Source organism: Uloborus diversus, chromosome 2 (assembly GCF_026930045.1).
Source record: "Uloborus diversus isolate 005 chromosome 2, Udiv.v.3.1, whole genome shotgun sequence".
Lineage (NCBI taxonomy): Eukaryota > Metazoa > Arthropoda > Arachnida > Araneae > Uloboridae > Uloborus > Uloborus diversus.
This window is the reverse complement of record NC_072732.1, coordinates 191,617,030-191,641,466: the sequence shown is the minus strand read 5'-3', so window position 1 is coordinate 191,641,466 and position 24,437 is coordinate 191,617,030. Positions and strand designations below refer to the sequence as shown.

The 24,437-nt window shown below is 32.3% G+C and overlaps 1 protein-coding gene across 1 annotated transcript; it reads left to right on the top strand.

Moving 5' to 3' along the window:
• Window positions 1–6,229: 6,229 nt before the first annotated feature.
• On the top strand, window positions 6,230–23,333 carry LOC129217589 (probable cyclin-dependent serine/threonine-protein kinase DDB_G0292550). The gene is made up of 2 exons (XM_054851916.1): window positions 6,230–6,354; window positions 20,304–23,333. The coding sequence occupies exons 1-2, from the start codon at window positions 6,343–6,345 to the stop codon at window positions 22,188–22,190; spliced, it is 1,899 nt and encodes a 632-aa protein (XP_054707891.1). The 5' UTR covers window positions 6,230–6,342; the 3' UTR covers window positions 22,191–23,333.
• The last annotated feature ends 1,104 nt before the right edge of the window (window positions 23,334–24,437 follow it).

Genomic DNA, 24,437 nt, shown 5'->3' with positions numbered 1-24,437 from the left:
TGGATTCCCGCCCATGCCCTGGATGTTATTTCCTTCTCTTGTGTTGTAAATGTTTCCTGTGTGTGTCCGGAGGCAAGGCGCTTAGCACGCTGTTTTCTATGAATGTGAAGTTGTTTTAACTTCTGTTTAGATATATAAATAAAGTAAAAGTTTTCTGGTTTATTTTACACGGTACGCAGCTATTTGTACAACCCAATACAATTTAGACTTTTATTTTACGCGGATTTAATTATTTGCGGTTTAAGATTTGGCGACTTTTATTTTGCTTTATGCGGGGTGAGTTTTAATTTTACGAAGAAGCGGCATTGCCAACAGAGAGAAAATTTTCCCTTCCTTCAAAATCTTAACCCCTGATGATGATATTACTGACAACATGCAATAAACAGTATTTTGACGTGCTAATAAGTGAGCTTGGGTCACTGAAGACGTTTTATTGTGATTACTGCTAAAACGAAAGAGTTCTAGAACCAAAATTATGAAAACCCAGAGCTGATCGTGAAGAATTTTTAGAAGAGTCATCAGGCCGACATTTCGAATTTTTCTAGGTGGGGCGGGGGGAAAAAGGTAATCCAATGTAAATTTTGGTAACAATAAAAATAATCAAAACTCAGGACTCACTGTAAATTATACCAAAAAACTCCCAAAACCACCCTACTTCATGTAAGTGCATTAACTTTCCGAAGCTAGGGGCAGCAGTTGACCCCCTTTGACCTTCCTGAATTGCTGTCATGAAAAATCATTGGAAAAATATTTCCTTCACACCTTCAAATATTAAGATAAAATCTTCCTTCAGTTAGTTTCGTTAAATATCCGTTATTCATTAGTTCAGTTAGAAATTTATCGAGTGAAAACAAGGCAAACGGAAAACGCAACTTGCTGAAACGAACATGACAGGTTGCGGGATTTATGCCGAAATGCCGTGTTCATCCTAATTGTATGAATAACAAGCGTTGTCAGACAGTATTTAAACTGAAAATTTCATACCTAGTTGGACGAAGATTTAGAGTAAATTATAAGTTTAAGAACGGTGGGCTGTACTAGGAAGCAAAACTTTTTGAAACACGTGATGAAAATTCATATTTGGTAATTTTAAAAAAATTGCTAATGTATTTGGTTATTTTCAAAATATTGCTAAATGATTTTAAAATGAAGGAATTTGACTTGTTTTAGTAGTTTATAGCTGTTGAAGATTTATTTTTAAAAAAGGCACCTTTCCCCTGAATTTTACAAAAACTCTTTGCCAAAAAATAAAAAATAAAAAAAAAAAGAAAGAAAGAAAGAAAAGAAGAAGAAAAGGAAAAAAAAACATTACAGCACAGTTTTTAAGTTGACAAATAAACACCTTTTTCAATGCCGAAAAAAGAATAACAATATGATTTCATGCAGGAAAAGACATCGACAGAAGCTTTTCTGGCTTTGTCTAATGTGTTTTCTTTCGTAAGTTCAGAAGTTCAGATCTTTTGCATTAAGAAAGAGGCTCCTTGTAACCCCGAAACGCGAGCTTTTTTTTCTTCTTTGTTTTGAAAATTTGAATTTATAACGTTGTTAAGTTTACTTACTCTACATAGCAGAAAGGTATTTTTTCACTTATTAAACTTGGTCGTATATTTTTGTTGTATTTTTCTTTCAAATGATCTTCTAAAAGTGCAAATTGCCCGAATCAAAATAAATGTGTTGATATACATATATGCTTGAACTTCTCGAAAATAAGGTTGGGAAAAAAACAACACTTAAGTTAACTTTGTATTAACTGAATTCCTTCTTGTGACTCTAAAACCTGTTGAATGCGGCATCTTTTTAACTTCAAAAACAGTTGCAAAAACACTTCTCTAAGTGTTTGCTACTTAGAATACGTCTACCTCCCTATCGCATATATGTGTATATGTTACTGTGAAAGTCCGAAATTGGAGAATGTCGACTTTCGTCTATGATTCACCGGAAATATTCGGTCTTCCAGTAATGTCTTTAGCATATGAATGTCGATAATCAATGGCTAATGTCAACATTTACCTGAATAGGACTTTTGCAGTAACATAAAATCTAAATCTTATTCATAACACCTAAGTAAAGCTTACTGTAAATAATACGAAAAACATGTATTGTTAAAATACCTGTAATAGTGGGAGGGGGGGGGGGATTTTGTTTATTTACCACTCAAAGTTTTCCTTTCGGACTTTTTTTTAATTTCAAGTAATCAATATCGCTGTAAGGAATGCGGTACTGTGATTCCGTGCACTAATTTTCTCGTTTTAAGTACCGGATTATTCAATAGACAGTAACAACATAAAATGTACGTTTAAATGCACAAAAAAATAAAAAAAATTGCGGCAATAGATGAATTAGAAAGGCAATTAGTAGTACTTTATATGACAAATCGGTCATCTGCTGCTCTAACATAGCGAAAGGTGATACGAAGTGTTGTTGAGTTATGTCAGCGCACCTGAATCCTTTCAACAGCCTCTCTCCCCAGAACAAATCCATTGACACCAAATCAGAGCTGTATATGAGCAAAACAGATTCCTGCGGAAAAATTCTATTATAAGCATACTTAATCTCATTTTTAATCTTAGTTATATCTGTGATAGCTTGAATAAATGTATTAAATACTGTAAATTTCTTTACTGAAGATCTACAGCGTGACTCGCATGCAACGAGCGATGCTCTTTTTTTTTCTTTTCTTTTTTTTTTTTTTACAACTTCAGATGGAGAACTTATGCTGCTATGGGCAGGTAAATGGCAGTATGTGCAGAAATGAGTTTTCGAGGCATTTGAAGAAATTCGTTTTGAATTCAATACTAACAAAAAAAAAAAAAAGAAATGTTGGAATTTGACGTTGTTTTCGCGTTTTTTCCCCCAGCAGAAATTAATGAAGCAAGCTTCTTTACTAATAATAAAGCTGGAAGTCTCTCTGTTCGTATCTCTCTCTGTCTCTGTCTGTCTGTCAGAATCTCTGTGACGCGCATAGCACTTAGACCGTTTGGCCGATTTTCATGAAATTTGGCTCAGAATTAGTTTGCAGCATGGGGGTGTGCACCTCGAAGCGATTTTTCGAAAATTCGATTTTTTTTCTTTTTCTATATCAATTTTAAGAAAATTTTACTAAGCAAATTATCACAACGTGAACGAGTAAATTACCAAATTATCATAACGTGGGACGTAACATGGGCAAGCAAATGAACATAGCATATTGGCGAGAAATTCGTCATCCATTATTTGTAAATGTGCAGTCGAACCAAATGACCTTTTAATTTTCAACAACAGGCAAAGCCGTGCGGGTACCACTAGTGTACAAGAAAGCTAATATACAATAGATGAAAAAAATGCAAAACAGTTAAAAATGAAAAAAATTGCTGTTACTACTCTTTACCTGCCCACGGCAGTATAGGAGTGAGACTCTGGCTTTACATCGAAAAATAAGTGAAAAAAAAAAGAAAACTCCCCTTTAAAAAATATCAACATATCTGATGATCTTTTAAATATTTTGAGAGGAATACCCCCTAACTCTTCAGGGTTCAGCTTTTGAACTTTTCAGCCTTTTAGCCCTTCAGAAGAACGTTGACGATTAATATAATGCTCTCCTTCTCAGAATCAAACTAATGGATATAAAACTGTTGAAAACTGTTAAAAATAAAAAAAAAATCGGAGCTTTACCCTAAAAGCGGAGTGTGCTGGGAGAGAACTGTTTATATTTGATACAGATAGATCAGTCAGTATAAGAATGGCGTGAATAAGGATGCAGAGCTGTAGAGTCGGATTGATTTTGGGGGAAAGGAGTCAGAGAGAGAATCTGTCTTTTTTCCCCCCAAAATCTGCAACTTTGCCAGTGCTTGCGGAGTCGGATTCGAACAGATTTTTGGTTAAAGGAGAGGGAGTCGAAGTCGGAGCCAAATGCTCTACAATTTCTGGATTCGTCCATTTTCCCTCCGACTTCGCAGCCCTGGATATGAGAACAATTTTAAAGATTTTTTTTTTCCGCGCAGTGTCACTTCTGAATCATATTGTTATCATCATATTCCAAACATGGTTAGTGAAGCTTATAATTTTTTTTATCTCCCTTTTCATAACACTTTTGTGGGTCTTTGTTATGTTCTCACGCTAAATTTGTTTAAATTACTCTGAAAGTGCTAATTAATATTAAAGTGTTTTTAATCGCTTTCATCTACAAAACTCGATTTTTGTCTTGCAACAAGATCCCACGAGTTACTGAATATTCAAATTGCTAAGAACATATAAACCCTCAACACTTTTCCACAGTGCTTTTCCTTTTCTTTCATTGAAGCATTTTTTGTTTTCATCCACCTGTTTGGCGGAAGTTAAAGCCTGTTGCCCTCAAAATGTGGAAAGTATTTTTTTAGTTATTATTAGAATATTTAAGCTGATGTCTAAGACTTCATCACTATTGACCAGTCATTTTTAAATGGATGTAGTCTTATTAAAATGGCGTTTTATTCTATATTTACATTTTACGAATTTTATCTAATTGAGAGTTAAATTTTATTTATTTTAAATTCATCGTGCGTATATCATCTTGTCAATATGCTATCCCTTATGAAAAAAGTTATTTTAATTTGGGCTATTTTAATGACTTATAAAATAAGAAAGATTTTCCTTTATAACTAGTCAACATTCTGGTTGGAGTTAATGGAGTTAAAACTCTGAATTACTTGGGTATAAGTCACTAACGGCCGTATTTACTAGCTGAAAAAACGATAGATTTCTCAAACTTGCAATACTTTTGACCAGTACTGCTTATTATGTCATTTTACTTCTCAACTTTCAGTGTAAAGGTTTCAACGTTTTCACAAATAAGAAAAATGTGATAAAACACAAAATTAGAATTTTCAGGCAAAGTGGAGGAAATTAACGACACTATGCAATTAAAAACAAAGTTTCTTTTCCAGGCGGTTAATACTACTCCTTGATTTTAATTTCATTTGTTGTGATTATGCCTGTGTGTTAGGTTAGCAAATAAACCTCAAGTAATTGGTTTTAGCACATTTTCCAAGGCTACGTAGGTAGTACTGGGTTATACCTAAGAAACTGAATTCATTTTGTGTTTGTTTTCAATTTCAGTTTTCCTGCTATTAACTTTATATTTATTTTCGTTTTTTAAAACATCTTTCAACTGTAAATATTATAATTATATGCACATTGCTCACTGGACACTGCAATTTTCTGCAAATGTATGCTCATTACCATCCTATAGTTATTGTTGCAGTTTTCCTGCAAATTTATGCTTATTAATATTGAAGTTTTATTATCATTTCAGGTTGCCTTCAAATTTATGCTTATTAACGTTGTATTATTATTATTATTGTAGTTAATCTTACAAATTTCTGCTTATTAACGCTGTATAATTATCTTTTATTTGTTATTCTTCCATTGCTTATTTCATAGATAATTCATTTATTTATTGTGATGATTTCTCTTTGTTTTTCAAATGTTCTGATATTTTAATAGTAAGATATTTAATATGAATAAAAAATCTGATAGAAAGCAAAATTGTAAATTTTAGAGCCTGGAGCCATCAACTCTAGAGCTTAGAAATTCTGATATAGAAAATAAAAGCATTTTATAAGGGGGTAAATATGAAATAGAAAAGCAACGTTTCAATAAACTTTCGATTTCTCGGAAATTTTCCTGAATCAAAAATCTGAAATGAAAGAAAAAAATATAAATTTTAGAGTCTCGAGTCATCAACTATAGAGCGTAGAAATTCTGATTTTGAAAAAAAAAAAAAAAAAAATCATAAGTGAGAAAAAAAGGAATAGAAAAGCAATGTTTCAATAAAATGTCAATTTCACAGAAACAAATCCAATTTGTTATTATTTGTATTATTCATCTGTCTACACTGGTGTGCGCCCCCTTCGGTCAAAAACAAAAGCATTATTTATTCATTTTCCTTTCCTCACTGATGCGCGCCTACTCCGTGCCACTCAAAAGTAATAAGTAGCGTATCACCAGCAGGCATCTTCATTCAGAATGCTTGGAAAAATAAACTATCGGAAAGAATAAAAAAATAATCTGGAAAAGATGGCAGCGATGATAGGAATTCTTTTATTCCGAGGCAGACGATATTTTCTTTTAAGACAGTTTCCTTCGTTTCGATGTGGAACAAAGGTCAAACGAAAGGTGTCTGGGAAAAAGGGAAGAAAGCTAACTCTTCAACTTGTCTCTTCTTCTAAAGGTTCCATTGTTGCTTCTTCCAGGTCATCTTCCAGATGACGTCAGGAGGTCGGAGGCGGAAGAGGCAGTTTCGCTTTTTTAACCCGTTTTCGGTTTTAGTGAACCGCTAGTTCGGTCCGAGTTCAGTTACAAGAGGATGCTCCTGAAGGACTTAACATGATGCTTTCGGTAAGTGGAGTTTTATGATAATCCAATTGGGGAGGCGTTTAGGGAATTCATTGTTGCGTTTCTTTGCCGCGGAGTGAAATTTCGGAGTTATTTTTCTCCTAATGAGGTGGTGTTAACAATTTGCTTTTCTTTTCTTTTTCTTTTTTTTTTTAATATTAAGTACAGGATTTTGTTTTACAATGTTTCTGGTGCGAAATCTATTTTACAGTTTTTCAAATAATCATACCTCTCATGGGTGATAGTTGACGCTGACGGCTAAAATGTTCTCCCCCTTTCAAATTTATCAATAGGTAAGGAAACAGCGGGGGGGGGGGGGAGAGAGAAATTTCGTGTCAACGAAAAGTAGTGGGACGTTGGTTTACTTCAGTTTCGCCGACATTAAAATTTCCTTCCCCCTCTCATTAAGAAATTCTCCACAATAGGGAAAACTTTAATGGGTTTTTCTCCCGGGTCACCGACACTGTTTTCCCAAAAATGAAAAATGAAACGAATAGTTAAATATGTATATGCATTATTAGAAAGATATTTATCTACATATTTGATGATTTTACAGTCGTATACAATGTAAATACGGAAACAAATCGTTAATATCTTGCCACAGTACTAATAAATATCTTTATCTAATTCAGAAAGCGATGTATTTTTCAAATGCAGAATTTTTTAGCATTTTTTTCAGAGGAAGTTTTGTATTTTTTCGGTTTAAAATCTGCTAACCCTGCCACCGATTTCTTATCAACAATAATAATAATAAAGTCAATTAAAAATGCATATAGTTAAATCTTTCGTAATATTTACTTCTGTGTCTGAAAATATAATGTTTTTAGCCTTTGAACGGAAGAAGAAGAAAATTAAAGTGAAAGACACAAATGACTTAAAATAAGAGAAAATATTTTAGGTCGTTTCGCCGACGCGAAATTTCATTCTCTGTTTTTCCCTAGTTCCCGTCGTTTCGCCGAAATGAAATCCCTAATTATCTCAAAAGGTAATAAGATTGAAAGGAAAAAACAAGAAGGAAAGGAAATTTCACGTCGGCGAAAAGTAGAAGACATCCCGGCGATAAAAGTGGCTCAAAATATTTGGAAAAACCCAATTATTGATTTGAAATCTTAATGCTCTTTCTTTCCACAAAACTCGCCAAGTTAGCGTACATAACTGGTGCGTAGGGGCGTATAAACGATATAATCAATAGCGACAAGTTATTAAAATTTCATAATTGAGAAGAATTTTTTTCAAACTAACTACACACTACTAAATTAGGCTATAAAAACGAACTAGTAAACATATCGCAAATGTTTTGTGTGTGGTGGAGTATGTGAGAATTAATCTGTTAAAAGTCCTCTACAGCACAGATGCGTTGCAGCTAGTGGGCGCGGTCTTGAAGACACACGAAGCCATTTAATTGTCCATGGACACGACAAAAAAAAAAAAAAAAAAAAAAAAAAATCAGTTAAAAGTATTGTACCATAAAACCTTGATTTTTCCCCAATTATGGTTTGTTATAACTTATTTAGTGTATTTTGTATGAAATCTGTTTGGCCGATTTAAAATAATAATACAATCCTGTTTTCGTTATAACATGGGGGGGGAGGGGGGCTACAAAAAATCATTCAGGGAATTTAAAATAAAATAAAATAAAAGGTTGCATGTACACACACACACGAATGTTTGAAGTTTTAATTTAGTTCGCTTACTTTGTAAAATCTAGTATGTTTTTTTTTTTTTTTCAAATAAATACATGAATCTGCTTTTCGTTATAATACGGAGGTAAACTAAGACAAATTATTCAGTGAAAAAAAAAAGGTTGCACGTACATTAGGAGTTAAACTTATTTGATTCGTACTATCATTGTGAATTTCCAACATATCAATTTTCAGTTAAGATGCGAATGCAATTCTATACATAATAGAAAAATAAAAAAGAGTAATAAATGTAATTTGTCACTCAACCGTGCAATTTAATATTTTCTCTTTTTCCTATTCTTTTTTTTTAATGCATTAATTAATTATTTGAAACGAAAATAATTTTAAAAAATTGTAGAATTGACCAAACGTTCGCAGAACAGAAGCAAAAAATCTGGCGTAAAGTTTGGGCAACTCAGGTTCAAGGAGTTTCTGCTTTCAAGAACAAATTTAATCAGAAAAACGAAATGATCCCGGAAGAAAGAGAAAGTTTCTAACGTACAATACTAACCGATTAAAAATTAGGCTGTAGTAGTTTTTGCTGATAAATAAATTCAGGGGAAAAAAATATTTAAAGTCGTTTCGATAGCTCCAAATTATGATGTCACTCCAAGTGTCCCATTGCGTGACTTTCGTTTCATGTGAATCGTGGCAGAAGAACTTCAAAAATTCAATCTTGAAAATAACGCTATATTTAAGAAATAATTAAAAACCTCTGTGCTGAAAGATAAAAGAAAATCAAACAAAGTTTGAAATGAAGTTTCGCTGTGAAGAATGAAATGGAAATTTGCTAAAAATCCGTCACATGTTTTTGGGGTTACAAAGGTCCCCTTTTTCAATGCAAGAGAACTGAGCTTGGGGAAGAACCCGAAGTGAGATTTTGTCGGATGTCTTTTCAACCGTTTAGCTCACTCCTTCTGGATTGAAAAATGGGTTCTCGTAACCCCGAAACATGTGTCTGTAGTTTTTTGAAAAATTATACTATTTGTTTATCCTTTAAATGTTATATTTAAACATTGTTTATGGTGAACATGTCTGGAATTCTTCTTATTTGTAATGCATTGCTCATTTCAAAATTAAATTTCAATTGTTAAATGCATTTGAAGCATGCAGATTTGAAATACGTGTAACCAAAAATGATAGACAGATCACGTGTTATTAAATATGCGCAGCAAAATGTCAATTTTCTAACGAGTCGAAACATTTGACCCGTCGTATAACGCTTTCTAAATCTAATTAAATATCTATAACCCAGGAGGATAGCATTACTTCAAAATCGTATTTACAAAAGAAAAACTTTACATTGAAAATTTATTGAATACACTAACATAAAATTGAAGATCTTCATTTCTCAAAACAATTTCGGAATTTTGTACAATGAAACAGAGATAGAATTAAAGAATACTGTATATTTAATCCAAGTTTGAACTTTGTATCCGTAAAAGAGATTGATTTTCATTTTATCTTATTATTGATTTATTTATAGCACTTCGGTTTTTAATTTATATTTTTATTTTTTGATTAATTCTTAAAAAAATAGGCATCAAAACTTTTGCATAGGCTTTTTTGCAACAAAAATCTAAAATTCTTTTTACCTGATTTCCAAACGTTGTTCAATATTTCTTATCGATAAATGATTACTAAACGTTGCGCACACTAAAAAAATAATACAACATTAAGAGAGTACTTAAAGAAACTATCTTTTTAGAAAGGTGTAATGATTTGTTTGCATAATTACACTGTATCAGTATTTCTCAGATTTTTTTTTACCTAAATTTGTGTAGTAAATGAATTGTTAGGTTATCTTTAAATTATTTGCATCTTTTTTGATAAATGATGTCAAATATGTACCTTATCAAAAGAGGTTAAAGACAAAAATGTTTTTGCATTAATTTTTTAACTGTATCTAAGTACTTAGTTAAAGAAAGTTAGCTTATTACCGTATTACTCCGCATCAGCCGATCTGCTGCAAATAAATGAGTTACACCAGCATGCCGGGAAATTTGAATTTTCCAGAATACCAGATAGTTAGGAGATTTTTTCAGCAAAAAAAAAACTGAAAAAATTTGTTCATTTAGGAGTTTTTTTATTTAGTCAAGAATACAAATATTTACAGTTAAACAAGAAGAGGGATAAAATAAATATCTGTCTGTTTTATGTAGGTCAATAATTATGGATTTAGTTACATGTCAATAAACTGGCTGATCAAAAAGTCAGCATAGTAGTAGTTGTGATTTTATTACAATTTTTTTCATAAATTATTTTCAATTTCAATTAGAGAAAAGTTAATATTTTCAATAATTGAATGCCTTGTCCGAATTCTTTATGTAATTTAGAAATATTTTATTTTAGGACTAATGTTTTTGCTTCGTTTTAATTTAGTTTTATTTTTTATATATAAAACTTTTCGTTGTCAATTAGATTTTCTTATCTATATAACAAAATTAAACTGCTAATTAATATTTTAACAAAATGTAGTTAAATTAAATGCTAATTTCAATGCAAATATTATATTGTAACAAAATTAATACTTTTTATGCTAAACATGTATTTATCATTTTCAATTAAATATATTTTTCTGGTCTCGAAGGACTACACAACGATTTTTGAAAACCTGGTGACCCCCAAATTTTGCGGCATGTTGGTTGTTGCGAGGTAATACGGTAATATTAATGAGCAGAGTAAAAAATATCCAAGGCAAAACGGGAATACATCAGAAACTTGTCCACTCCGAATTAATTTAGCTGTCCCAAAGACAGCAATATTATTCGTAAAATTGAGGAAGGCTTTCTTACAAGCGTACTACATTTGTAAGAAAGACAAATTTACACAAAAGTTCCTTGGATTCAATTCGAATGATACGGAAGATTAGTTAATTTCTTAGCGAAGAATATGATTTGGAGCAAAACAAGATATAAGTATTGAAACATAAATTTGCAATGATTGTTTCTTACACGTGTTTTGCTGTCACAAAGGATGTTCTTCGTATTTCAGGACATAAGTGTGTTACTATTAACTATGAATATTCAATCTGTTTTGAAAAAAAAACAACAAAACAAACAAGTCTTTTCACATGGTATTAGCTGCGCTGAGATTTAATTTAATATCTAATACCGTTGCAAAGCCAATTTGTGCTGTTCAAGCAAAATTGTGACTTAATTTCATGTCAAGTATGGGAATGTGGGGCGAAGTGAAATGGTGACATATTTGCTCTGCTTTTAGCGCTACCTATCTGGTAATATTGTAATTCCAGTCAAGAAAAAGTTTCGTCTGAAAATCAAAGAATGTGATAATACAAATTTTGAGGAACAGTTCTAACTTAGTTAACGATCTTAGTTCAGTTCCATATTTTTCTAACATTTGGCTCCCATATCTTTAATACTCCCCCTTTTTTCCCACTCATTTTTATCTATCTTCCTTTGTTTATTTTTACCTTTTTGTCTTGATTGACACCCCCCCCCCCCCCCAATTTTCTTCTATTTATCTTTATTTTTTCTTTTTTCGAATATTTTTTGTTTCTGTTTATTTTATTTCATGGTTTTCCATTCTGCTTTTCCTTTCTTGCGGTTCACGGTTACTGACAATTTCTTTTCTTTCTGTTTAAGCTTCGGCTTAATCCTTGTCCAATTGAATTCTTTCTTTCTCTGTTCGTACCTAAGAGAAAGCTCCTGGCCTTTGCTTGCATTCCTATTGGTTCCTGATCGGTTTATAACTTTGTCATTGGTGTTTGGCTAATCCGCGGTTTTTATCTTTTAAGCTGCATGCTTATCTGCTCTTGGCTTTTGTCGGATGTCTTTTCATCCATAAGCTCATTATTTTTTGCATTGAAAAAGGCGTTCCATGTAACGCCGAAACACGTGTCTGCTGTAATTCACAAATTTGTGCTTCTACTTACGTTGTTTGTTCTAACTTTATTATTGATACTCATATTGTAACTTTTTGTTGTAAGTCAAAATTTATTTTTGCTATTATTAAATGATAAAGCTTTTGTTATCAACATTTTGACTATTAATTGAGAACTACTAACATTCGGTGCGGTATTTATTTGTTTAATATTAAGCTTATTTGTATTTTAAATGCTTTGCCCAAGTAATCAAATGCATATGAGGCAAAGTGGATGGGGCAGAGTGAAATAATTCATTTCATTTACTTATTCAATCCTTTATCGAATAGAATTATTTGAATATTCATTTATTAAATATTTCATTTAGATTCCTTTATTTCAGGGTTGGGTTTTAGACTGTCCAAAACCGGTTTAGGACAGGACAGGCGGTTTTTACCGTCCAAAACTGTCTAAAACTGTCCAAAAGTGTCTGAAACTGTCTTAAACTGTCCAAAACTATGCTAAAGCTAAAGGGGTGTAATCTAATCAACTCGTATTTACTGCAATATTCGCAATGTATAAATATAGATATTAATCAGGTTTAATTAATGGAATTTAATAAAAAAATTTCTCAAAAATGTTCATTTAAAAAAAAATTTACTTAAAAAAATTGCTAATAGCTATTGCGTAAAAACATCCTTATGTAACAGTTGGCAGAGTTATCAAAGGAAATTCACAACACTACCAAGACAACTAATGTCAGTTCCATTTATAACACAAAGGAATGTTATTAAATGTGCAATATTTAGGAAAAAGAAAAAAAAAAGCTTTTTTTTTTCAATGGTTTTTGCAAATAAGTTTTACATGATGTTTTAACAAAATTTATTTTTTAAATTATAGATTAAAGAACAAGAAATTGATGACTACACTTATGCTATAGAACCTGTGCTAGTCCTTTTTTAGTTCATATTTTTAATATAATACATTCTGTAACTACAAAAAATTGTAATTTATTGCATTTAAGTCAATTATTGCACTACATTTTGAAATCTTTCCTTTGCACACTTGCATAAATGTCGAAAAATTTGGTTTATGGAGGCAAAAAAACTCCTGCATACAAATTGAAATTTTCAATGAAAAATTTAATTTTTACTTAATTATACTAAAATCAGCTGCGTGAATAAGTTACATATAGTATATTTATACTTGAATGTTCACATTAAATGAATATATTTTACAGTCAAAAAAATAATTTCGACACATTTTGTTCTGTTTTTGATATTTTCCCACAAAATATAGTTTCTCAAAAAAAGTTTTGGACACTTTCGGGCTCAAGGGGTTTGAACAGGATGGTAAAAACCTTGCCAAACCTGCTTTCATTTGCACACATGCGTAAACATAGGGAAATTTGGTTACTATTATCAAAATAAATAAACTCATGCATGCAAATTGAAATTTTAATAAATAATTCAACTTCTATGTAACTAGATTAAAATCATCTGCATAAATAAGTTGAATGTTCTCATTGAATTAATGTTCAATATAAAACATTTTATTATTTATTTTTAATGTTTTTTCACAGAATACGTTTTTTCTAAAAATAGAGTTTTGGACACTTTCGGACAGTTTTGGACACAAGGGTTTTAGACAGGACGGTAAAAACCAGGGTTTTTACCGTGGTTTTTACCGTAGTGTCCAAAACCTTGCCAACCCTGCTTTATTTATTCATTCATTCACTAATATAATGTTTATCATACGTTAATTAGTTATTATTATTTATATTATATTATTTTTTTATTATTATTTATTTTATTTTATTTTATTTATTTATTTATTTTTGGCTTATTGGTTCATATTGTTTTTATTTATTCACTCATTATTTTTTTAACCGATTCATTTGTTCAAAAATATTTTTAATAATAATAGATTAACAATATTTCATATGAAAAATATTTTATTTTTCACTTTGCCCCATGGAAAAAAAAGTGAAATTTTTCCATCATTTTTTGAAAGTAAATTTACTGCCAAAAATAAAAAATATTGCTTCAATGTAGGCTTTTAAAATATAATTTTCTTTCCTTATGTGCCGCAATTTTCAGAACAAATTTCCAATTTATTCATTTTGAACAAAATTAGTTATTTTAACTATTTCACTTTGCATATTCCTCAACTTCGATTTTTAAAATCGAAGTTTCAAGAATTACACCATAAGTCTTCAGAAGTGTTTGCGCAAATGTACGAGTTCGATGTGAAATGTTTGCGTATATCCATGAATATCTAATGTCACACGTGAGTGTGGTGCAAAAGAATTGTAAAGTATTTAAAATGTATTACTAGTTTCTAATAAGTCTATTTTTACTTAATTTTACAAAAAAGGAAGTATTGTATTCGCAAAAAAATTTTCACTCCAAAATCGATCTTGATTTCCATTTTGCTCACCCCCAATGAATGTTGAGGTTTTTTTTTTAGACCGATCACACGTGCATATATACCTAAGAACGTATAGACGCCCAAAATATCCATTTTGACGATTCCCGAGTTAATTACAACGAGTTTTCTCGTAACGTCTGTATGTACGAATGTATGTATGTATGTGTGGATATGCGGATGTGCGTATGTATGTCGCATAACTCAAGAACGGTATGTTCTAGAAAGTTGAAATTCGGTACGTAGACTACTATTGGGTTCTAGTTGTGCACCTCTCCTTTTGGTTGCATTCGGGTGTTTCTAAAGGGGTCTTTTACACCTTTTTGGGGGAAAATCATTGTGAATTTCGATGATTTCCCCCTCAAGTGGTGTTATAATTTGGCGGACACTTGGCGATATATCGCCAATCTTTCGATTGTCTAGTATTGTCGCCAATTTGGTGATAAACTTGGCTTTTTTTTAAAATCTGGTTTCAATTTGGCCGCTGTTGGTGATATTTAGAGAATTAACCATCGAATCACATCAAAATTGTTAATAATGGGGGAATAACATTAAATTGGTGTAAAAGAAAGTCATGTGATGCACACATCGGCTCGTTTTAATATGATTTATAATTGTACATGAAATGTATATTTTTTAATTATTCTTATAATGAAATGATATTTTGAGATCAAAAAAGCACCCTTTCTAAAACAACATTTTCATTCAAAAGTCCCCTTTTAATTTACTTAAAGTTCCCTTTCATCTGGAAGCATCGTGCTTCTGTTTTGCTATGGGAAAAACACTAGTTCATGAAAAATGATAGACCCGAAGTGTAACATTTAGAGACAATAAAGCAGCTCACTATCGAAAAAGTTCTGCAGTAAAAATGAATTGAAATGACCAAAGAAACAGTGGTCTGGGTTAGAGAGAAATTTTAAAGCAAACATGTAAAACTGATACAACCATTTAAAACGCGAAAGAAATTGTAGCGTTAAATTTTATTAATATCTTACACCTTTATTCACCACTTGGATTTGTGCTTTATTTTTAGCTGATGAACTGACAATGACCGGAAATGTTTAAAGGGTGTAACCGCTACAAATGTGTAGGATCTTTTATGTAGGTCTAGGCAACGTAGACACTATGCCATTCATTCCCTTTTAGAAAATTGGATTTCTCACACTCCGCCTTTTTCTCTTTTCTTTCTCTTTTTTATCACAATGGAAATCGTTTCATGAAGCTAGAATCTGATTTTATCATTATATATATATATATATATATATATATATATATATATATATATATATATATATATATATATATATATATATATATATATATATATATATATATATATACATTTTGAGCTAAAAAGGTAATAAGCGTTTTTCAAACATTTATCCGATGGTAGTACGGCATTAATAGACTTATTCCGTTCCAAATGTGTGGATTTGCAAAACCCTTTTCGAGAAATACAAACGAGTTGGAGATTAGTTTCATCGTTTATACTTTATTTCTAGATTCACCGTTTAAACTGTATTTCATATGGCTTTTATGCTTCATTTTCACCATTGATACGTGACTTCTTTCAGCATAGAACTGAAAACATTTGTATTTGAGGATGTTTTTTTTTCCCCTTGAAAAAAAACTACCTCACCCTCCCCACACACAACTGAAATTGCAAAAAAAAAAAAAAAAAATAGTTCCTATGTATTCATATTCTGTCCAACAAAAAAAAAGAGATTTTTTTTTTCTTGCCAGTTTTTCTGGGAAAAAAGCGCGGCTTAAGGAGTTAATCTTATTCATATTATTCATTGCATCAATTTGGTATTCATTGATTTTGTTACAAATTCTGCCAAATAAATCAAGAACTGCTTTCCTCTGCTTCCAATCTGTTAAGGTTGGTGTTCTGATAAGAGATTTGGGTTTTCCGGAAAAATTTGAATTGGAAAATTTTCCCAACACTCCAAGTCTAAAAAAAATATAAAAAAATAGTAAAATTTAACTTTTTTGTACTACTAGTGGTGTCAAGAAAGTAAATTGCAGGTGTAATCTTTTCGTCAGCTATTGATGAGCTGTTCTTTTTGAGCTTAGCCTTTTTAAGGAAATATGAAAACGGAATTTATTAAACACATAGAAAATAAAATAAATCCTGAGTTGTATACTTGTACAGAACTGAAAAGTTGAAATGCAAGAATCAAAGCATATTTTGTATGTATAGGTAAATAAAAAATTTCCATTAGTGCAGTGAAACTCCGATTTTACGTCCCCTAAATCTACGTTTTCCCCGCATTTCACCTATTTTTCTTCAGGTCCCAGTTTCCGTTAGTATTAATTTTTACCGGATGAAAAGTTTGTTATTTATGAACTTCCTGCAGTTTACGTTTTCCTTGGAAAGTAAAAAAGAAGAAATTTTTCTCTAAAATAAGCTATATGTTTCATTTTAGGCATTTTTAAAGCTAAATCCACTGCTGAAAATTAATCTATTAAAAATAGAAATACTACTGCTCCATCCGTAGCCGTTCTTATGGACTTCTCGTCCGCCAATGAAGATGAACGAAAAGAACGTAAAGCACACCCGTCCCTTCGTTCAATATTGCATTAAAGAACTTACAAATAGTAAAAGACTATTTTCTTTCTCATCAAGACCAGGAAAGAAACTTGCAAAGTATTTCAACCCTGGAAGATGGTGCATTTAATTTTGACTCAATGACTAAAACAAAATCCACTATTACGGACTATTTTTAACCTAAAGGTCGAATTTGCAACTAAATGTGTTAAAATGACCTAAAATAGTGTGCATAATAATGTTCTTTTCGTAAACTATAGATGTTATACCTTTTAAAAGAGACATCTTTATAAATCTTTTTTTAATATTTGATTTTTGGTTTTCAAATATTTCCTGATGTATGTTACGTTTTTTCAACCCAATCTCTTGAAGAACGTAAGCCCGGGGTTTTACTGTACTATGTTTGACAAAATATGATTTAAAATAACTGCATATTTCTCCACTAAAAATGAAGCAAAAAAACTGGATGGAATAAAAAAATTACGCTGCCATAGTTCATGATGTTTCTTTGACCACTACAATTACATTCCACTAAACAAGCCACGGAGATAGTGTTCTGCTGGAGAACCTATGGCTTGAGAAAGTTCAGCAACTTACATTCTGTAAATACTGAATTGATCACACTATGTCTCGAAAACCTATTAAAGAAATTAGCCTAAAATTTTCGGTTTTAATTTTTTAGGTGTCTTTGCGCATTTCAATCAAAAAACACATTCGAACTGTTTAGGGAAGGGAGACTTTCCTTATAGGGAAGGGGTCACAATTATTTTCGAAAAAGAGAAAGTAGCTCTGTTATTTGACTGTTTTAACCAACTGCATTGCGTATTCCCATGCAAAAGTTTGTGTTCGATGTCAACTTCCATCTGTAACATTTTACAAATCATTGAAACTTGCTCTATTTCATGAAATTCAACCGAATATTTTTAAAAGTTCTAGATTCTAAGAAAGTATAATTATACAGAATGTTTGAAAAGTTCTCGACACACTTTTAAAAAATCATTGAAGAGCAACAAATTGTCGTATCAATGTTGCCATAATACGTCACAGGTTCAAACGACTTCGTAAAAAAAAAAAGAGAAAAAAAGAAAAAAATAGAAATTATAACTATAAGTAATTCAGTTGACGCATGTATTACAACAGTAAGAATTTGTTTTTCTTACTGCGATACAGCCGTCAATCTAAATTATTTATTTGTTTTTCTCCCCCCCCCCCCTTTCTTTTTATGATGTCATAAAAAAAGTTCTTGAAACTATGAAGTATTATCGCGCAAACTACATATTAATACGACATTAGTCGCTTTTCTATGAATTTTCAAACTTTTGTCAAGGACGTTTTCCTGCATTTTTAGAAGAATAGTATAGAAGGAGAACAGCAACATATATTTGTTCTTATTTAGTTTTTATTTTATGTGCGTAAATGCTTTCAATGGAGATTTTGTTTTCTAGCCTTATTTCCTAAGTACTAAATATTGCTGTATATTGTGACAATATTTAATATGATTTCTATGTCGCAAATGCTTGCTATATATTATTAATATAAATAATAAATATTGGATACTAGAAAGCCACCCGTCATGGTATGACGGGTGAAAATTTGCTTCTATGTACATTTGAACGCAGCGATTGCCTGTTTGGTGATACTTTGGTAGTTTAAGTTAAATTCGATAGTTTAACCCTAACTCCAGTGGATTAAACATTAACTCCAGTAGATAGCGATCATTGTTGACCGTTTTTACGTTTCTTCATTCTCCTAAAATGACAGTCTTACCAGTAAAACAGTTCAATCACTGGATCGAGTTCACCCTAGTCACGATAAAGCATTTCCCTGCATGTTAAACATTACCAAAACATATTATCAAATTATCATGCCGTGGCGCGAGTTTCATTGTTGAAACACGCGGGTTACTTTATCATCGGCTATTATTTATATGATGATATAGTGTTCTTATTCGCTATATTAATCTTCCAAAACAGATTAAAAGACTTTTTTTTTCTTATTATCACCCTCTTCTCCATCTTATGTCTAACGGTTAGTTATTTGTTTTGCTTGTTTTTCAGAACTTGAAGTTATGCAGAAAATATTAACTGATTTCAAGCTATGTTTAATTTTCCGAGATTATTTCATTTTTACGGCAGAAACTTTTGTAGCCGCTAATTCACATACTCAACGAATAAAACAAACTGTCAAACAAGAGCTAAAGTCATTTGCAACATTTTTCAGGAAAACTTATTGCAAAAAACTTAGCTCAAATTTAAATCTCTACATGACACAGCGGGCAAAGAGATGTAAGAGGCAAAATTAAAAAATTTAGAGATAACCAGTAAAAATGGTATTAGAACCTCTCCTCTGTCTTGGGGGCAAGAGATAGTACTAGTAGCCCTGTTAGGTTCTGTTATACAGCATGATTTAGAAAAACTTTTCAATGAAAGTCTACCTAGGTCCTTATCTTTAAACGCGATTTGCTCAAAACTTAAAAATGTCCGCTTACATCCCTTTGTTTCTCACTGCCTCATATGTTATTTTGCACTATAATTTAAAAATCTAAATCCAATAATTACTTCCTTTTACAAAAAAGGAAGTATTGTATTCGCGAAAAAATTTTCACTCAAAAATCGCCCTTAATTTCCATTTTGCTCACCCCCAAATGAATGTTGAGTTTTTTTTTCGATTCGACCACATGCGGAAAAGTGCCTAAGAATGTATAGACACGCGAAATATCCATTTTGACCATCACCGAGGTAATTACAACGACTTTTCTCGTGACGTCTGTATGTATGTGCGTATGTGTGTATGTGCGTATGTGCGTATGTGCGTATGTATCTCGCATAACTCAAAAATGGTATGTCCTAGAAAGTTGAAATTTGGTACATAGACTCGTAGTGGGGTCTAGTTGTGCACCTCCTATTTTGGTTGCATTCGGGTGTTTCTAAAGGGGTCTTTTGCACCTTTTTGGGGGGAAATCATTGTTAATTTCGATGCAAACTCAAGTGGTGTTATAATTTGGCGGTCACTTGGCGATATATCGCCAGTCTTTTGGTTGCCAAGTTTTGTCGCCAACTTGGCGAAAAATTTGGCGATTTTTTTTTTTTTTTTTTTTTTAAATCTGCTTTCAATGTGGCCATTGCTAGTGATATTTAAAGAGTTAGAGAGAGAATCCCATTAAAATTGCAATAATAGGGAAATAGCATTAAATTGGTGTAAAAGGAAGTCATGTGATGCACACATCAGTTCGTTTTACTTCAACTTGACACTGAATGCCTTTTTCACTTACAACTGCAAAAAAGCAAAATGGTTACATGCTGTGTTTTGTAATAGAAGAAAAAATTTGCTATACTTTTACTTTTTCCTATGTTTCTTTCTTGATTGTTGCAACTATTTTTTTAAGTTATTGAAAAAAGAAATTTTAATAAATAATTATGTTCTTGTGCTAAAGATGAAAGAAAACTCACTTTTTTTTCTCCCCTTTCAGCACCCAGTACTCCTGGGCTTGTTTTGGTTGCTCCTGCTTAGTTCAACGAGCGGTCAATCACATGTAAGCACCAGCGAGACGAACAAAGTATATTCCTATTCCTACCACATCCAACATAATGGGACAACCAACTCTAAAGAAATCCTCAGGCGTGTGCTTGGTGTGGACCCCGAAATAGGCATCGACACTCCCGATGAAAAAGCCATCGTCAAGACGTTCTCAAGTCCGAGCATTCGCGGTTTCTTCACCAAGGGAGTCCTTCCGGCTGGCCCCTTGTCTCGAAGCTTCAACCCCATCTTCCGCAATCCTGTAAGCACCAACCCAGCAATCGATGAAATAAAGAAGGTTGCCGTGAACAACTTGCAACCGCCAAATACAAACATCATCACGGGTTTACTTCCACCAATTTCACCGGATATTTCGCGAGAGTTCCCTGGAGACTTTAACGGTGTCAACCACTTGGGAAACGATTACCAAAATCGAGATGATTTCCCGAAGATTCCTCCGCCACCGCCACTCATCAACAACAACGGTGTTTCTCAGGTTCAGAGTTTTGCCAAAAACACCCCCGACGGCGGTAAGATCGTAGGTGAAGTTGAAACGTACGCATTCAATCCTCCACCTGTGGTCAATTCTGGATATAGACATCAAGAAAATGCTGAAGGATTTCGCAGAAATGAAAATATTTTGAACGATAGGGAAGAAGTCACCGGGCACAGAACGCAGTCGTATTTCAAGCAGCAGTTTCGAACAGTAACTCCAAACTTAGAAGGCCATAATTTTCCATCTAGTAACAGAATTGACAACAACAACAACAATAACAATCAGTGGTGGAATGTTCTCAACGTCTTTGGCGAAAGAACTAATTATGATCAAAATTCCGGTAATTTGAATCAACAGACAAATTACAATAATCCGCGTCGTATGAATATAATTCCAAAACCGCACATCGATTCCGGTTTCACAAATCTTCGGAAGGAAGACTTAAGCAATACCATCAACAACAATATCAATCAGATTACGAGCAATGTTAACGACCAGCTAAATAGAGCCTTCGGTAGCAGGTTAAGTGGATTTAACCGACAAAATGGCTATCAAAACAGGCAAGGAGCTAATGCACACAATTCATATTCTTATCGAAATCAAGACGGCAATGCGAACAAAGCTGTTAACTTGGATTTTCCCATGAAATTTGAGCCCATTGCTGTTGTCAATAACGAACTACCACGGAATACTAATCCAACTTTCTCAAACATAAATAACAATAACGTTTACCATAATCTTCAGAATTCAAACAATGGATACAGAAACGATCAAAGCAACCAATTCCATGAGAATGCAGAAAACCTCATCCAGGATGTTAATTCTCAACTGAAAAATTTACATGACAGTGCCGCGCCAATTCTCAATAATGTAGGCTTAACTTGGGATGATGACATGCGTCAAAATATTAACAACGACTGGAGTAGAAGACAGCCAAACAATAGACCTTTCTCGAACGGTCATTCAGGTCCTTTGTACAATCCTCCAGTTCCAATCAAGCCCGTTAATTTTTTCAAATCAACTTTAGAAGCTTTGGTAGGAGGAAGGGATTTCAACAAAGAATTCCAAATTCCACCGATAGGAGGTTCCCAAGGCGGAAGTTACCATAATTCTGGAGGAGGAGGGGTGGAAAAGTTTTTCGGTATCGATAAGATTATGGAAGGACCCAACTCGTACAGTCGTAATCAACAACGAAGGTACGAAAGAAATTTCCAAACGAACTCCAACAGTGGTTTCGAAAGAACTAACCAGTGGTCAGGAAACAGTCTAAGGCGATTAGATGCCCAAAGCTCTAAAGATGATTTCAGCAAGGATTTCATTGATGTTTTCAGAGACGATTATTGAAAGCCAGTGAAAAGTTGAACCCAGTGCATTAAATCTCGATATTAGTATTATTTAATTTAAAAATAAATTATCCATGCAAAATTTTCAGCTACCTTTGATTGAAACGATCCTGGTTTTAATCAATCTTGTGATCACATGAAGTATATATTTATACCTTACATTTAAAATACAAATCTGATTTTCCGTATTTTTTAACTCATGTGCAATGAAGCCAAACACATTTTGATGATTTGTTAACTGTATCAGTATGTTTCAGTTAAAGGTGAAAGAAAAAAGTGCATGTTTTAAGCTTAAAATATGAAAGCTTTTGAAAAGCATCTCAAATAGAACGGGGAAAAATGATTTTCCATTATTTAATTGTTTTTTTTTTTTTTTTTTTTGTAAATTCTATGTTGGTTATGCGTCGATTCCTTTTCTATGCTCTTGTATTTTTGGATCAAGGTTATCAGCAATATGCTGGCTGCCATTAATTAACCTTCTATTTTCCTTCATAAATTACTTTCATATTAACAGTAAACTTTTACCAAATAAATAAAGGCAAAAAAACAGGGTGTTAACTGTTTTAAGTGACTTATGTTACGAAGTTTAACATTTACTAGATAATGTGATGCTTCGTTGTAGTTGGTTATTTTAACTTAGTTGACGGTGATTAACTAAGTTACAGTAACAATTTTAGTACAACTCAAAAAATGTTGTGCTCTTACGAAAATTAATTTCACCGTATTTCTATACTTCTTAATCCGTCCAAAAGTTTATGAAGAACCAATTTCAGATTCAATTATTGCAACATTTTTATGATATCTTCAAAGCATTCCTGTTCTTCATTAAAAATACTTCACAGTTCCTTTGGTAGTTTACGACCAAATTCATTCATGTGTGTGATATTTATAAAGTGGTGATGGTACAAACCGGGGGAGCATTATTGTAGTTTTGTGTAATTTAAAAAAATATATTCGAAATCCTATTTGCTATTACATATTCTCATATTTATTTAAAATTAGTCTTGGAATTTTTAACAATATTTATTTCAGGGAAACTTTCTTTTTCTATTGAATAAACTATAAATTCTTCATTTGGTGCTCTCCGTGTTAAGTGATTCGGTATTTGTTTTGTACTGTACAAATGTATAAAATGAAAAATTGTTCTTGCAGTTAATTAAAAAAAATAAGGATTTGTTTCGTTTATAATTTAACAACACACACTCTTGGAAAGAATTCGGTAATGTTTTACCTATCGGCACGGCAGTTACGTTTATATATATATATATAAATATCTATCTATCTATCTATATCTATATCTATCTATCTATATCTATATCTATATATATATATATATATATATATATATATATATATATATATATATATATATATATATATATATATATATATATATATATATATATATATATATATATATATATATATCTTTATACATAAAGGTCTAATCTCTGTCCGGATGTCCGGGATAAACGTCAAAACCACTGGAGGGATTTTAACCATTTTTTTACCATAGATAGCTACATAATCTGGGAACAACTTAGGCTATAATTTGTTCCTTAAAAACTCAGTTTTCAAAAGGTATGGTGGAAAACGGCAAATTTCTGTAATTTCCCCATTGAATGATCTTCTTTACTAATAATAAAGCAGAAAGTCTCTCTGTCCGGAGGATGTCTGGATGTCTGTAGGATGTCTGTAGGATATCTGTAGGATGTCTGTGACGCGCATAGCGCCTAAACCGTTCGGCCGATTTTCATGAAATTTGGCACAAAGTTAGTATGTAGCATGGGGGTGTGCACCTCGAAGCGATTTTTCGAAAATTCGATGTGGTTCTTTTTTTATTCAAATTTTAAGAAAAAAAACTATCATAAATTACGAAATCATCATAACGTGGAACCGTAACATGGGCACAAGCCAATTGGCGAGGTACGAAATTATCATAGCGTGGAACCGTAACGTCGGTACAAGCCAATTGGCGAGAAAATTCACCATACATTATTTGTAAATATACAAGCGAACCAAAAGACCTTTAATTTTTCTATTACGGGCGAAGCCGTGCGGGTGCCACTAGTTACTAATAATAAAGCTGAAAGTCTCGCTGTATGTCAGGATCTCTCTCTGTCCGGATCTCTGCGACGCACATAGCGCCTAGACCGTTCGACCAATTTTCATGAAATTTGGCACAAAGTTAGTTTGTAGCTTGGGGGTGTGCACCTGGAAGCGATTTTTCGAAAATTCGACGTGGTTC